Source organism: Stigmatopora argus, chromosome 15 (genome assembly GCF_051989625.1).
Source record: "Stigmatopora argus isolate UIUO_Sarg chromosome 15, RoL_Sarg_1.0, whole genome shotgun sequence".
NCBI classification, from domain to species: Eukaryota; Metazoa; Chordata; class Actinopteri; order Syngnathiformes; family Syngnathidae; genus Stigmatopora; species Stigmatopora argus.
This window is the reverse complement of record NC_135401.1, coordinates 15,557,183-15,574,107: the sequence shown is the minus strand read 5'-3', so window position 1 is coordinate 15,574,107 and position 16,925 is coordinate 15,557,183. Positions and strand designations below refer to the sequence as shown.

General features: G+C 42.2%; 1 protein-coding gene across 7 annotated transcripts in view; it reads left to right on the top strand.

Moving 5' to 3' along the window:
• The window catches only part of mipol1 (mirror-image polydactyly 1), a 134,142-nt gene that overhangs the window by 43,068 nt on the left and 74,149 nt on the right, over positions 1–16,925 (top strand). For all 7 annotated transcript variants that reach the window (XR_013305060.1, XM_077620194.1, XM_077620192.1 and 4 more), the window contains 3 exons: positions 6,393–6,507; positions 6,594–6,693; positions 13,457–13,583. Coding sequence is in view for 6 of the 7 variants with exons in the window: in XM_077620194.1 (XP_077476320.1) it covers positions 6,393–6,507; positions 6,594–6,693; positions 13,457–13,583 (342 nt within the window). In the remaining variant the exon portion in view is untranslated. The remainder of the gene's footprint in view (positions 1–6,392; positions 6,508–6,593; positions 6,694–13,456; positions 13,584–16,925) is intronic.

Below are 16,925 nucleotides of genomic sequence, written 5' to 3'. Positions count from 1 at the left end.
GGACAGCTTTACGTATCTTGAACAGTAATTTGATTATCAAACCATTTCATTACCTGAAAATGTAGAACCATTCGTAAGTAGTGCTCCTACTTACAAAACATCGAAGCTACAAAAGCACTTTTTGAACCAATTAAATTTATAAGTCGCTTTAATACTGAATATTTAAATAAATTATTTATTTTCAAAAAAAAAATTAAAATGTCTCATTTTAACTGATAAAGTTGCACTTTCGAATGTAAAATATTTCACTTTTAACCAAATTTTTAAAAATAACTGAAACGCTACAATTATTACAATGTCATATTTATTGTAATAACCTTTAACGTGATTAACTTAATGTTTTAATGTGGTAAACTTCAAATCTTTAATTGAATTGAATGCCTTTATTGCCATTACACAAGTACTGTGATCCTGCACCACTTCGCCGCTTCAGTACATCGCATTTTTTATAGTTTACATAAAAAAAGTTCAGAATTTTTTTAAAATTCATGCTCAAACTCCCTAGCGAAAGACGCGGAATAAAAAAAATGTTGGAAGTCAGGGCTCCGCTTCTTCTTTGGCGCTGAATTGGGTGGCACTTACCGCTGAAGAACAAGCGATTTTCCACTGTAGAAGAATCACGCCCGAATAATATGGAAAGACGACATCTTGCCATTTGCTGGTTTCTTAGGATTACATTTCGAATCGCGCACATTACCTGTGGAAAAACACTAAGCAGAGCCTGTTTTGGAATCGTCATTGAAAATGCCTCCTAGCACCAATGAGCCCAAGAAAAAACAAGACATGATTAAATTTACTGAAAAGGTGACGTTGCTATGCTAAAGGTTTAGGACGCCATTGCGGCATAAATGAATCTACCGTGCGTTTTACCAAGAAAGAAGCAAACAATCTGAAGACGGCTACAATATCCCTTTCCAAGGACACTAAGCGAGTGCTAACCACTAATAAATAAAACAATGAACCAGCATTATGAGGGATTTACGCCGTAGATACAGCCATGAAGATGGAATGACGAGACAGCTGCAGAATATCTTGCAATAATATTTGCAACAACGGCTCCAGGAGATTAATGACAACATTGTCGGATCCATTGAATTTGGCAATCATCTTGACAGTGTTATGTCATTGTAAAAAAGCATATTTGCACAAGAAAAGAAACGGAGGTTGCCATATTCCTTGTGCGCTGAAAACCTCTTGCAGAGAGAAGCTTTCCCTGCTGCCCCTGTGGCGCCCTCTAAAGATTCCATCGATAATCCAATGCCTAGAATCTGATCAAGAGGACTTGGACTAAAGCTCCCAATAAGCTGTTTCATTTAATCAACCGGAGAGGAACTATTTTCACTGTGTACTTGAAGTATTTACCATATTTACTCGCAAAAAGCCACTTTTGTCGGACTAAAAAATGATGACTGAATCGAGGGTGCAGTTTATATGCGCATAAAAACACGACATGCATGAAACTTGATGGCGCCGTGACCCGATGATGTCATGACAAAAGTCAATGTGGCCGATACAGTCATTTATTTCAAAATAGAGAAAAGATAAACATAAAACGCTAAACAAAATTTATTTAGATGACACCACCTTCAGGTCAGGGGACAAGTTACAATACAGCGCTGCCAGAGCTGACCTGAAGAGAGGCATTAAAAAGGCCAAGGCAGCATATACAAGGAAAATTGAAGAGCACTTCACAGAAAATAACCCAAAGATGTGGCAGGGAATACGACACATTACCAATTACAATAATAAGGTGTCTGTTAACTCAGATGCCTTACTAGCAGAGGAACTGAACCGTTTCTTTGCCTGCTTTGAGAGTAACAAATCAGATTCAGTCTCAACACATCCACCACCTTGCAGCAGTACACTGAAGCTTCAGGAACATGAAGTGAGACGGGTACTGCGAACTGTGAACACCAGGAAGGCTGCTGGCCCTGACAGAGTACCTGGGAAGGTGCTCAAAGCCTGTGCTGAACAGCTGACTGGGGTTTTCACAAAGATTTTCAATTGTTCCCTCCAACAATCCATCATCCCCTCCTGCCTGAATGATTACAGGCCTGTTGCACTTATGCCTGTGATCATGAAGTGCTTTGAAAAGTTGGTCGCCCCCCACATCAGGGACACAATCCCTCCCTCAGTTGACCCTCAACAGTTTGCTTATAGAGCAAATAGGTCCACTGAGGACGCAATCGCCGTAGCTCTACACACAGCAATGAGCCACCTGGAGCACCAGGGGAACTATGTAAGAATGCTTTTCATTGACTATAGCTCAGCCTTCAACACTATAATACTGGACATTCTGGCTGACAAACCTCCCACCTTGGACTATCCTCTTCCATCTGCTGCTGGATTACGAATTTCTTAATGAACCGTCCACAAACTGTTAGACTTGTTCCCCACCTCTTTTCCTCCATTGCACTGAGCACTGGCTCCCCTCAAGGTTGTGTACTGAGTCCTATTATATACTCCCTGTACACATGCGACTGTACACTGACCCACCACTCCAACTCCATCATCAAATTTGCCGATGACACCACTGTGGTTGGACTCATATCAGGGGGGATGAGTCTGCCTACAGTGATGAGGCCAACAAACTGTCTTCGTTGTATTTGGTGAACAATCTCGCACTAAACACCATGAAAACTAAAGAAATAATTCTGGACTTTCGCAAACGCAGCACAGATCCGGCGCCGCTCTTCATAAATGAAGTATGCGTTGACAGGGTCCATCCAGTCCTTCAAATTCCTGGGGGTCCACATCAATGTTCCCTCTAATTTGTCGTTGGTCTGAGCAGAAAGTCAACCTCCCTGAGCGCACTGAGTACCAGTGTGAGCGACATCATCGGTACTCGGATGATTCGCCTAAAGACGTTTCGCCGACGGACGTTTGACAGACGGGCAGGTCGCCGAATGAACGTTTGGCGGAACGTCCATTCGGCGACCTGTCCGTCTGTCAAACGTCCGTCGGCGAAACGTCTTTAGGCGAATCATCCGGTCACGACATCATCATTGCTCGCTATGGGCACACCAGTATCACACCTGCCACAAGCAGGTGCATGTCAATGTTCCCTCTAATTTTTCATGTAAAACATGCTGTAAAACACGAAAAACATAAGTGGACAGAGCTACTGCTACTGGCTGCCGCTTAAACGGCGCCATCATGGGGAAAGGGGTAAAAAAAAAAATTAAAAAAATTAAAAAATAAAAAAAAATCTTTTTTTTTTTTACTGCGCGCCATATGATTGCTGCTGCGCAGAGAAGACGAGAGTAGTGCGCAATTGCGCACGCGCGCAGCTTAGAGGGAACACTGGTCCACATCACAGACAAGCTCTCCTGGTCTACCAACACCACGGCAGTGGTGACAAAGACCACAAAAGTGACACAATTTCCTGAGAGTACTCAGGAGGAACAACTTGGACACTAAGCTTCTGGTAACCTTCTATAGAGCCACTGTGGAGAGCATCCTGGCATACTGCATTACAGTGTGGTACGCTGGAAGCACGGCAGCAGACAGAAAGCCATGCAGAGAGTGATCAACACCACCCAGAAGATCATCGGCTGCTTTCTGCCCTCCCTGGATGACATTGCCAGCCCTCGCTACCTCAGCAGAACTGGGAACATTGTTAGGGACCCTTATCACCCTGTTCACAACCTGTTACAGCTGCTGCCCTCTGGCAGATGCTACATGTCTCACAAAACATGGACAAATAGACTTAGGGACAGTTTTTTTCCCCACAGCCATCAGGGCTCTGAACTTGGATTAGCACGACACACAATCCCTTCTGTGCAATAACATCAGGGTGTGCAATAACAATGTTTAATATTTTAGATTTTTTTTTTTCTATTACCTTGCCCGGACGTGACTTTTTAAATTACTTATTTATTTATTTATTGGGAAACACGCACTTTGTGGAGTAGCACCACTAATTTCGTCAGCTGTTGTATAATGACAATAAAGGCTTTTGACTTTGACTACTTAAAAGTATTTACATTATTTTTAATTATAGATTATACTTGGATATTAATACATTGTAGTCTTTTCATATGCCTGTAACTGTGATATTTAATAAATACACTTCTTGATAATTGTACTTGTTTACTTGTGTTTTCGTATAGGGACGAAAACATGTAGTATGGTATCCAGTAATAATAGGGGTGATCCTACCTCGCCATGTCTGGTCTACATTATCCGTGAAAACTAGGGATTAGTGTAGTCATAAAAAGATTTCTATACAATAAAAATGAAGTGTGGTTAAAAAAAAGTGACCAAAGTGGTTAGCTGCACGTGAGGTAGCTATTGTGTTTTAGTGTAAGATAAAAATTTGTCGTGCTAAGACTGAAGTAAAAGTCAAAGAACATTTCTTATTGACATCCATCTGGCAGTATTATCGAATTTTTTGTATAGTGCCGTGACACTACTTTATTGAGTCTAGATTAGGTTCTCTTAAGAAAAAACTGTCCCTTTGTTTTGGCTGGTATGGTCCTGTAGCGCCCGTAATAAAGCCCACGGTTTAACGGGCCAAATGCCCCATATCAATTTGATAAATGCCAAGTTATAACTTGAAAAATTCATGTATTGGCATATATTTCATGGTTTAACATGATTCACATTATGTATCAGGTGATCAATTCCACCTTTTATCTCAAGTGCGGGCAAGCAGATGGGTAAACAGGCAAGGACCCAATTCCTGGGAAACAGGGAGGCCAAGCAGGGTGGTGGAAACTCAAACATTTTAATTAAAGACACCAAAATCAGAGTGAAAATAAAAGTAGGGAATACAATAATGCCAAGGCAAACCAAAGGCTGTCTCTTTTTTATGAGCTTGAGTTTGATTTGTTTAATAAAGGGACAATACATGTTAATAAACATGTTAATGTTAATGAACATGTTCATGTTAATGAACATGTTCATGTTAATGAACATATTTATGTAAAATATGTAAGATTATAGCCGAAGGATAATTTCCATATTTAGTCCCTTGTGTAGGTTGAAGATAAAATCAATAAGCCAACACAGGACAAAGGAACAGAAAGCAGCATAGAAGCAGCATGAGAGCTACACAAGTAGCACAGGTCTAGGCAGTGTTGTGATGACAATGTTGTTCATCCAGGAGCCAGGCTTTAAAATTATTGGCAACGAGGTCCAGAGATGGGAGTTCATGTATGGTAATTGGTATTGAGTTCCAGGTTTACAAAATCTTTCATCACATAGCTCCTCCTCCACTGCAAGATTTTGTACAAAAAAAAATTCCAACACATCAACAAGGGCTGGCTCTCGAGGTGACTGTGTAGTTCCCTTCAAAAAGAGTACATTCAGCCAAAGCACCTTCTCCGTCCGTGCCTCACATACCTGGAACTCAATACCACTTACCATATGAGAACCCCCATCTCTGAACCTCTTTGCCCATTATATTAAAGCCTGGCTTTTATCAAAATTGCAATCACAACGTTGTCTAAAACTGTACTACTTGTGTTTGTGTGTATATATTTGTTATTGTTTACATGCACAAGAGACTAAAATGGAAATTAGCCCTCCGCTACAATCTTAGATATTTACATATATATCCAATAATATGAATATGGATTTGTTCATTAATATGTGCTGTCCCTTATTAAATAAATAAAACTCAAATGCAATCTTTCTGAATGGAACTACACAGTCAATCTAGAACCAGCTCTTGTTGATCTGTTGGAAAAAAATTTTTTTTACAAAATCTTGCAGTGGAGGGGGAGCTTTAAGATGTAAACCAAGATGGCATCTGCATATTTAACAGTACTTTCCCAGTTCAGGTGTTTGTGGTTTTTTAAATATCTGACATTGATGGTACATTTTTGGTTTTCTGTCCAATACTTTCAGAATGGATAAATATCACATTTAACTGTGATGATTGACACAAATTAACATGATAGATTGGACTTTTGACTATGAAGTTAAATCTGCACTCTGTCAAGATAAATTATTGTATTTTTGCTTTGGGACTTGAAGGTGTGGCGAATGTTGCATTTTGGAAAAGGTCCTCCCCAATCCAGACACTAACATGATCACAATATTGCAAGTTCCTACCAGGCTTATTAGACGTTTGATTAAAATTTCTCTTCCAAGTGTCTGTGTGACCTATTAAACACGAGATTTGATGAGCCGCGGACCCAAAATAGGACAAGTAAAAGTTACATTACAAACACTTCATATTAGAAACCCTCAATTAGCATGGCAGCCATATTTACCTGCTTTATTACGGCACAAAGCCACAGTCTGACCTTTAAGGTGATATGACAACCTTGATGTTGGCGATATTATTAAAAGTGACAACACTGTCACTCGTGTCATGAAATGACAGGTCAAGCGCTAACAGGCTGTTAACGACAGCTGACTCATCCTGATCTGTCCTCCACCAGTTACCGTAATGTTGAGATCGGTCGCACATTGACCGGCGAACAAGCCCAAGATGAAGACAACTTGGTGTCATTGTTACTCAGAGAATTGGACACATTGAGAGATATTAACATGAAGGTTAGATTGTTGAGCCAATAAAAATCTTGATTGTGTTTCAGTAATATCTGAGCTCATGTCCCTGAGCACCTACCTTTTTATTACAGCTACTGGACCAGCTGAGCCTTAAGGAAGAAGAGGTACAGAAAAAGGAGCTGGAGATGATGGGTGACACACAGGAGGCCAAAGCCTGGGGGAAACCTTCAGGTTGGCAATTAAACCTTAAAATTAAAAGTTTTGACATTAGTAATTTCACATTATTATAAGATAATTGTCATATTTTAACCTGACAAGGTTGAGTATTTGTATGTCGTGTATTCATGTTTTAAATTAGTTTTTTAACTTAACAAAAATAATAAAAAATCTTAGTTTATAAAATCTTCCAACACAAAGCTCCTCCTCCACTGCAAAATTTTGTACAAAAAAATTCCAACACATCAACAAAGGCAGGTTTCAGAGGTGACTGTGTAGTTCCCTTCAAAAGGAGTGCATTAAGCCAAAGCACCTTCTCTGTCCGTGCCGCACATACCTGGAACTCAATACCAATTAATATACGTGAACTCCCGTCTCTGACCCTTTTCGCCAATCATCTTGAAGCCTGGCTGTTAGACGAACAAAATTGCGATCACAAAGCTTTTTAAAACTGTGCTACATGTTTGTGTGTGTCTAGTATGTGTCATCGTTTATCTTCAACCTACACAAGAGCCTAAAGATGGAAATTAGTCCTTGGCTACAATCTTAAATATTTATAGATATATGTTCATTAACATGAATATAAATATGTTCATTAATATGTGTTGTCCCTTATTAAATAAATCAAACTCGATCTCAAATTACCTGATGAATTTTCCATTTGAATGTGAAATATTTCACATTTTAATCTGTTGAATGTCATGTTTTAACCTGATATTGTTGACAGGTTTGTGTAACAAATTTTATGTTGTAAGATGATACATTTTAACAATTTTACCTCGACTATTTAAATTTGAAACAGGTTAATTTCATGTTACCTAACAAATTTCACATTTTTATGTGACACATTGTTAGTGTTCTTATTGTTCTGAAGGATTTTGTGAAATTATAGACAGACAAACAGGACAGAAATAGTGAAGCTTCGTCAGTTCTCAAAACAACACCTTTTATTTGCAAAAAGAAAAGACGACCTCTCCTCATCTGACTCACTTTTATAAGCTCATAACTGTCAACTTGTACGTTTTTTCCGTATTTTATAAATCTTCAAAAGAGGTAATTGGGAGCTTTAATCCAAGTCCTCTACGTCAAATTCGACCGGCATTGCATCATCGATAGAAGGTGCAACAGGGGACCTTTTCAGGAGGAGCTTCTTTCTTTGAGAGGTTTTCGGCGCCCAAGGAACATGGTGACCGGTGTTTCTTTTCTTGTACAAATATGTTGTTCTACAAGGAAATGACAATGTCAAAACACAAAAAATGACAATTGCCAAATTCAATGGCTCCGACCATGTTTTCATCAATCTCCAGGAGACGTTGTTGCAAATTACGTGCCATATTGAAGATCTCATCTCAGCTCTAGTTTTATTTTCTTCTGCTTATCTGAAGTCGGGTTGCGGGGGCAGCAGCTTTTGGACGGAACCCCAGACTTCCCCTCCCCAGCCACTTCATCCAGCTCTTCCAGGAGGACCCCAATGCGTTCCTGGGCTAGCCCGGAGACATAGTCTCACCAGCCTGTCCGAGGTCGGCCCCGCGGTCTCCTCCCGGTGGGACGTGCCCGGAAGACCTCCTTAGGGATATCCTGATCAGACGCCCGAGCCAACGTGTCTGTCTCCTCTCGATCTCGGATGACCGAGCTTCTCACTCTATCTCTAAAGGAGAGTCCAGACATCCTGCGGAGGAAACTCATTTCAGCCACTTGTATCCGGGATCTCGTTCTTTCCGTCACAACCTACAGCTCGTGACTATAGATTAGAGTGGGAACAAAGATCGACCTGTAAATGGAGAGTATTGCCTTTTGGCTCGGATCATTCTTCACCACGATGGACCAATGCAGAGTCTGCATCACTGCAGACGCCGCACCGATGCGCCTGTCGATCTCCCGCTCCATTCTTCCATCACTTGTGAACAAGACCCTAAGATACTTTAATGCCTCCACCTGGGGAAGAAGCTGATCCCTGATCTGGAGAGGGCATGCCACCATTTTCCGACTGAGGACCATGGTCTCAGATTTGGAGGTGCGGATTCTCATCCCGACTGCTTCACACTCTGCTGCGAATTGTTCCAGCGAGAGTTGGGGATCACGGCCCTTTTTGCATACATACATTCACATACAGATTGATTCAGCTTCTGTTCCACTTCTCCTAACAAGAAATGGTTTCCAGCCAGCCCCAGACAACCATTCACACACATTTATACCAAGAGCAATTTAGAGTGTCCAACCAGCCCACTGCATGTTTTTGGGATGTGGGAGGAAACAGGAGTCGCTAAAGAAAACCTACGCAGGTCAGTGGAGAAAATGCCAACTCCGCACAGGAAGTTCGGAACCTACAGCCAACACTTTTCCACCGGGCTGCCCTTTCTCTTCATTTGCATATATGCATACATACTCCAGAGCTGCCAACTTTTCCTGAATTTCCGGAGTTTACCCGGACAAGTAATGCAAACTCCGGGACTACTGACAACCTCCCTAAACTCCGGAAATTTCAAAAAAAATTGCACTTAAACTTTTTTTGAAGCAACCATTTCGGAAAAGTACCAAATTTTCAATTTAAATGCCTCAAAATTCACACCATCGCGACGGCTTCTGCATGTTACTTCCGCATTTGATTCAACTGCACTGTAAACCAGATGAATTTGGTAACACGAGTGCATTGTGAATCATCCGAGTTACAAGTTCTGACAAATGATTCGTCTTGTGCAACTGGTAAGTCTTATCAATATGCCTGCTCGGGATAAGCGGAAAATGGATGGCAATTTGGATGAAACATTTATTAAGCAAGCCAGACACTTGCAGAAGTTTATTAGTTCGTATTCGACGAAATATCCCATGTTGAAGCTGTCTCCAATAGGACCGACATATGCAAATTGCACAAGTGCGACTTCAACGTGACACATGGTGGAATTACTGTAAAACACAATAGTAATGAAAACTTAATTTCATTATGCTGTACCTTTCCAATAGTTTGCAACGACACAATTTTTCAATTTATGTAAAAACATGATCATAACAGTTTGATTTAAATTGTCCTATGTTTTTTTTTCTCCATTTTATATCGATTTTGCGAGAATCGCATTCACTCTGGAAAAACTCCGGAAATGGGACAAGGGTACTCCTGAAATGGGGTCGACGGAGTTTAGCAGCTCTGATACTGGTATATTTGCGGATTGTGAAGAGTGGTCCGACCTAAATGCAGGGAAGCAGGTAGAAACGGCGGGTGACGGTGCAGTAACAAACTTTAATACGCTCAGAAAATTCTCTAAAATAAAAGACTTCAAAACCAAAGAATCAAACCAAACCTGAAGGGTAAGACGCACGGAAATGAGGAACACTAGACATGGGAGAGCAAACTTGAACACAGGGACATAAGGTGATTCGACAAGGACTGACAAACACAAAGGGTTTAAATAGACAGACATGGGTTGACGAGACAATCAGAAATACCTGGGTCACAAGAGAGGCAGCGAGCGGGAGATACATTGAATAATGTTTGCACAAATCCTGGGTCTCTTGCAAAGATTGAATTGTGAAAAGGAATCGCACCAAAAAAGTCAGAAGAAAAATTTATTTTGGTCCGGACCAAAGAAAGCAAACTATAAACTTTCCTATTTTCACACCTATAAAACGCACCGTGTGATAGGGCGCAGTCTCATTTGCGGGTGTATTTTCTGTTTTTTGTCAATACCTTGGACGCCCCGTTCGATAAGGCGCTCACATGACATTAGGCTTGCGTATGTTATGCTAGCCGCTAGCGTACCTGCGTTATGCTAGCCGCTAGCGTACCTGCGTTATGCTAGCCGCTAGCGTACCTGCGTTATGCTAGCCGCTAGCGTACCTATGTTATGCTAGTCGCTAGCATACCTACGTTATGCTAGCCGCTAGCGTATGTTATGTTATCCACTAGCATATTTTATGCTAGCTGCTAGCATATGTTAGGCTTGGCACTAGCGGGGGTTTTTTAAGACAGCACGAACAAAACTAAGTTTGATGATGCTTTATTGAGGCCAAAGGTACACTCTGATATAAAGAGTTCGGCGTTTAACATTCTAGGCTCCACTGTCGGTCAGAGTTGTGTATTCCGTGAAATTGATTCCAGCTTTGGCAAAAGCTCGAACAGTGCTGGCTGACACTTGAGCCCGGTCATCCACAATCCATTGTAACTCGCGACATGCATTACTCCCAAGCCTTTGATTCTCCTTGCTGTTATATCGGCATCGACAATTCCAAATCGTCACATAACTCGTGAGACGCTGCCTGCTCGAACTACTATGTTGGCCATCCGTTAGCAAAGCTGTTAAATTGTGTTCGATCCATGGCTTCAGTCCATTTTCCAAGCGTTCATACCCGCATTGTGTTATATTTCACGCCAGGCGTTTACTCTGTATAGCTCTGATATACTGTTTGTTTATGTATTGAGTGTTTTTGATGGTTAAAAGCACTGCAAGCACACGGAAGTCAAATGCCTTGCCACTCCCCTGGGATGTTTTGAATGGATGGATTGAATGGGGAGGCTATTTTTAGGGTGAACGTCCGCTGGGTTGATCGCAATGAGTAGCGTGCCAACAAGAAATAAAACTAGTCACTCAAGCGGTCAGGGCCATATAAAAATTGAGTTTAGTGCACAGACAAAACGTACCGACCGATTGGGCGCATCGACCATTTTAGAGATTTTTTTTTACTTTTAAGTGCGCCCTATAGGTGTGAAAATACAGTAGTTGACTTTTAATGTGACATGTTTTGCATTTTAACATAATACATTTTTCATTTGTGATAAATTACACAACATTCTACTTTTTAATTAATTACGACATATTACCAACTACAATAATGTCTGTTAACGCAGATGCCTCACTAGCGGAGGAATTGAACCGTTTCTTTGCCCGCTTTGAGACTGACAAATCAGACCCAGTCTCAACACCCCCAGCACCACCCTGCAGCAATACACTGACGTTCCGGGAACAGGAAGTGAGACTGGTAATGCGGTCTGTGAACACCAGGAAGGCTGCTGGCCCAGACGGAGTACCTGGGAAGGTGCTCAAAGCCTGTGCTGACCAGCTGGCTGGAGTCTTCACAAACATTTTCAATTGTTCCCTGCAACAATCCATCATTCCATCCTGTCTGAAATCTGCCACCATTATCCCTGTCCCCAAAAAGCCAACCATTGACAGCATGAATGATTATAGGCCTGTTGCACTCACGCCTGTGATCATGAAGTGCTTTGAAAAGTTGGTAGCCCGCCATATCAGGAATACAATCCCTCCCTCAATTGACCCTCACCAGTTTGCTTATAGAGCAAACAGGTCCACTGAGTATGCTATTGCCATTGCTCTTCATACAGCACTGAGCCACCTGGAACACCATGGGAACTACGTGAGGATGCTCTTCATTGACTATAGCTCAGCCTTCAACACCATAAAACCGGACATTCTCTTCAATCTGCTGCTGGATAAAGAACTTCTTGACCAACCGACCACAGACTGTTAGACTTGGTCCCCACCTCTTCCTCCATTACACTGAGCACTGGCTCCCCTCAAGGCTGTGTACTGAGTCCTCTTCTGTACTCCCTGTACACATACGACTGTACACCCACCCACCAGTCTAACGCCATCATCAAATTCGCTGACAACACCACTGTGGTCGGACTCATCTCAGGAGGGGATGAGTCGGCCTACAGAGATGAGGTCAACAAATTGTCTTCGTGGTGCTCGGTGAACAATCTCACACTGAACACCACGAAAACTAAAGAAATAATCCTGGACTTTCGCAAACACGGCACAGATCTGGCCCCACTCCTCATAAATGGAGTATGTGTAGACAGGGTCCAGTCCTTTAAATTCCTGGGGGTCCACGTCACGGATAAGCTCTCATGGTCTACGAACATCACGGCAGTGGTGAAGAAGGCTCAGAAACGACTCCATTTCCTCAGGGTACTTGGGAAGAACAACTTGGGCACCAAGCTTCTGATAACCTTCTATAGAACCACTGTAGAGAGCATCCTGGCGTACTGCATCACAGTGTGGTACGCTGGAAGCACGGCGGCAGACAAAAGGGCCATGCAGAACGTGATTAACACTGCCCAGAGGATTGTCGGCTGCTCTCTGCCCTCACTGGAAGACATTGCCAGCCCTCGTTACCTCAGCAGAGCCAGGAACATCATAGGGGACCCTTACCACCCTGGTCACAATCTGTTCCAGATGCTGCCCTCTGGCAGACGCTATAGTTCCCACAAAGCACGGACAAATAGGCTTAAGGACAGTTTTTTCCCCACATCCATCAGAACTCTAAATTTGCGGTAACAAAACATACATTCCCTTCTGCGGTAATATGAAAAGATGTTTGGGTGGTGATCTGCCTCCTACTTGCTGACTGAAGGTAAGTGAAAGACAGTGAGAGGTAAGCGACCTGTATCCATAACAGCAGAATGCCAAATTAAAAGATTCCGTAACTATCACTTATTTAGGTCTTTTGCCGAGTAAACGCAGCTTATGGAGAAGCACCACCAATTTCGTCACACGCAGTTTCTGGGTGTGATGACAAGTAGGCTTTTTTGTTGTTGATAATGACGACGGGGCCTATGTCCGATTATTATCATTATTATTATGTTGTAATGGCCTGTCATTTCCACTTTTCTCCTCCCAATACATCCCAATGGATTATAGCCCTGTCATAGTCAATGGCACTGAAACATTCACTGTCAAACAACCCCGTTCAACTGAATTTAGGATCTGTTGCTGTCAATCTCCTTGAAAGAATAAAATATTTTCTTTTTCCCCCCTTTCAGAGTTCCTGTGCCAGTTATTGAGGGTGCACAAAAACCAAGATGAGGCTATGATGTCACCAGTCCTCTTAGCCAATCAAAAGAGAGATCAAGCATTGCGCCACATAACTCGACAACAACAGGCTGCAGAGTAAGCACAATTTCACTCTTATGATGTCACTCTTTTATTGACAGATGTGCAAATTACACTTTAGTGTTATGAAGTGGTGGTGGAAAGAAGCAGGACCCAGATGCAGGAAATCAGGCAGACACAAAGGAGTGTGGGTGCACTATCGTAAGGTTAAATACAAAAGGGGAATTTATGAAATAAAACCTCCAATACAAAAAACTGGGAAAATTTATAACACTAAGAAACATAACAGCATTCACCAAACCCTACTTTAGTGTAAAATAAAATATTATATTTTTCAAATTCAAGATATATAAATTCCTGACAGCACTGATTGGCCAAGCAATGTCACGTGGTCATCTGCAGCCAGTGATGGTCAAGTGGGGCATGTTATCGTGAATAGACGTGATGAGCCGGTGTCTTGACCTCCCCCGCAGCAGAGGCTCCACCGAAACCCTGAGACCGACTCACTGAACCCCTAGGGTTCAATCGAACCCAGGTTAATAACCACTGCTCCAAACAGAACAATACTCCCAACAACCAGTAGACAAAGACATTGGGTTTAAATACATATACAGGGGTCTGACAAGACAATTGGAGACACCTGGTCACACGAGGGAAGAAAAGCAGAAAAAGACACAGCGGGTGAAACCAATCGACCATCACATGATAGAAAAAAACAAGGGAAAACACGACCAAACCACCAAACCCCAACAAAACGTGACACACTGACGCCTTTATAAATAAAACAATATGTAAAATAAAGTCCCATATTGGAAGCACACATGCACATTTGTGTGTGTAAATATCTCTAATTAAATACAGCTCTCCTGTCTCTCAAAATTAAAGTCCCCAATTGTCTTATGAACTGGGTAACACATGAACCCATAACAGTTCCAGGTTGGTATCCAAAAATTCACCCCAAAATTCTTTTTTTTTAAACCAATAAACTCCATTCCTCTCCAGAAGCCGATATAACATTACAGTTTTGTCACTCACCATTTACCATACTAAAACATTTGATATTTTATCACATTGTTGCAGTAAAGGATTTAGCTTATGCTCATACTAAATCCTATTCACACAATAATAAATACCAGGCACATGCCATTCTTGTCCAATGTATTAAAAAATAATTTTAATAAAATGCTGCGGCCCAGCGGTTGAGTAGTTAGCGCGCCCGCCTCACAGTTCTGAGATCAAGGGTTCAATCCCTGATGAGTTCTGACCTTCCTTGTGTGGAGTTTGCATGTTCTCCCTGGGCCTGTGTGTGTTTTCTCCGGGTACTCCAGTTTCCTCTCACATCCCAAAAACATGCATAGTAGGCTGGTTGGACACTCTAAATTGCCCCTAGGTATGTGTGTGTGTCAGCCTGAATGGTTGTCCGTCTCCTTGTGTCCTGCGATTGGCTGGCAACCATTTCAGGATGTCCTCTGCCTACTTCCCATAGTTGGCTGCGATGTACTCCAGTGAAGATAAGCGTTATGGAAAATGAATTGACTTTTCAAAAACAAACAACTAATCCATTTTGGCACATTCCAATACCTGGTTCACATAAATGCCTTATAATTCACATCTTCCCATTTCAACATATTTAAAACATCCCATTAATTCCAATGGCATATTACTGTGTTTCCCATTACCACCATTCATTTTTCTTGTGTTTCAAATCAGTGTTCTATCATATGTTCAATGCTACCTGATGGTGTAGAAATATATTTGCTTGATTTTGGTTGAGGCAGCCAGTGTATGATCGATTCCGTCTCAGTGGCGGTGTTTGTCTCTGAATGTGCCCCATGACTGACTCGGAACCAGTTTAGGGTGTAGACTGCCTTTTGCCTGAAGTCAGCGCTGGGATAGGCTCTAGTTTTCCACGATCCTGGCACTCTAACTTGTCCCTAGGTTGGTGTGTGAGCATGAATGGTTGTTTGTCTCAGCGTGCCCTTGCTGGCAACCAATTGAGGGTGTCCCCTGCCTACTGCCCAAAGTTGGCTGGGATGGGCTCCAGCACCCCTGCATCCCTTCAGAGGATAAGCAGAATGAAGTCGAGTATATGCTCATTTTTTTATTGACCAAAAGGTGAGATTTTTTTTACCAAAACCCTAACCCTTTATGCCACTGACAAATTGATTCAAATACGGTTTCTCATGTTTTTCTTTTCTTTTGATTCATCTAATTCTAATTTTAAACATTTTTTTTAACAAAAACAGTTGACGTTTGTAACATTTTTGACATCAAATGACATGAATTCATTAAATTCACACTTTATTCACATTCAACTTATCACAAAAACAATAGGCACTTTTCACATGTTCACATTTGACCAACTGGCTCACTATTTGTGACCAAATGTTAAATCCTGCATTCAAATATCTATCCTTTTTTTCATTGTCATTCAGGTTACTACAAATTTAATTACACTTTTCACTTCCTCACATTTTTGATCAGTGATTCATCATTTTTAACCAAACCATTAAATCTGCTTGACACATTCAAGTAACACAAGTTCACTGGTTCTTTTGATTCAATCATCTCTCATCTCATTTTCCTCCGCTTTATCCAGTCGGGTTGCGGTGGCAGCAGCTTCAGCAGGGAAGCCTAGACTTTCCTCTCCCCAGCCACTTTATCCAGCTCTTCCGGGCGTATCCTAAGGCGTTCCCGGGCCAGCCAGGAGACATAGTCTCCCCAGCATGTCCGAGGTCGGCCCTGTGGCCTCCTCCCGGTGGGACGTGCTCAGAACACCTCCCGCGGGAGGCGTCCAGAGTGCATTCTGATCAGATGCCCGAGCCATCTCATCTGGCTCCTCTCGATCCGGAGGAGCAGCGGCTCTACTCCGAGCCCCTCCCGGATGACCGAGCTTCTCACCTTATCTCTAAGAGAGAGTCCGGACATCTTGTGGAGGAAACTCATTTCAGTGGCTGATTCAATCATTCATTCATTTTCTGAACCGCTTATCCTCACAAGGGTCGCGAGGGGTGCTGCAGTCTATCCTACCTAACTGTGGGCACCAGGCGGGGCACACCCTGAATCGTTGGCCAGCCAATCGCAGGGCACAAGGAGATGGACAACCATTCATGCTCACACTCATAGGGCATTAGAGTTTTCAACCAGCCTACTCTCCATGTTTTGGGAGGTGGGGGGAAACCGGAGTACCTGGAGAAAATCCATGCAAGTTCAGTAAGAACATGCAAACTCCACACAGTGAGGACCGACCTGAGATCGGACCCTCAACCCCAGAACTGTGAGGCCGGATGCGCTAACCACTCGGTCTGTCGGGCTGCTCTTTTGATTCATAAAATTGTTATTTCGACACAACAAAATCTTTAGTGAAAGTTTTAACCAAAAAGTCACCATTAGTATGTT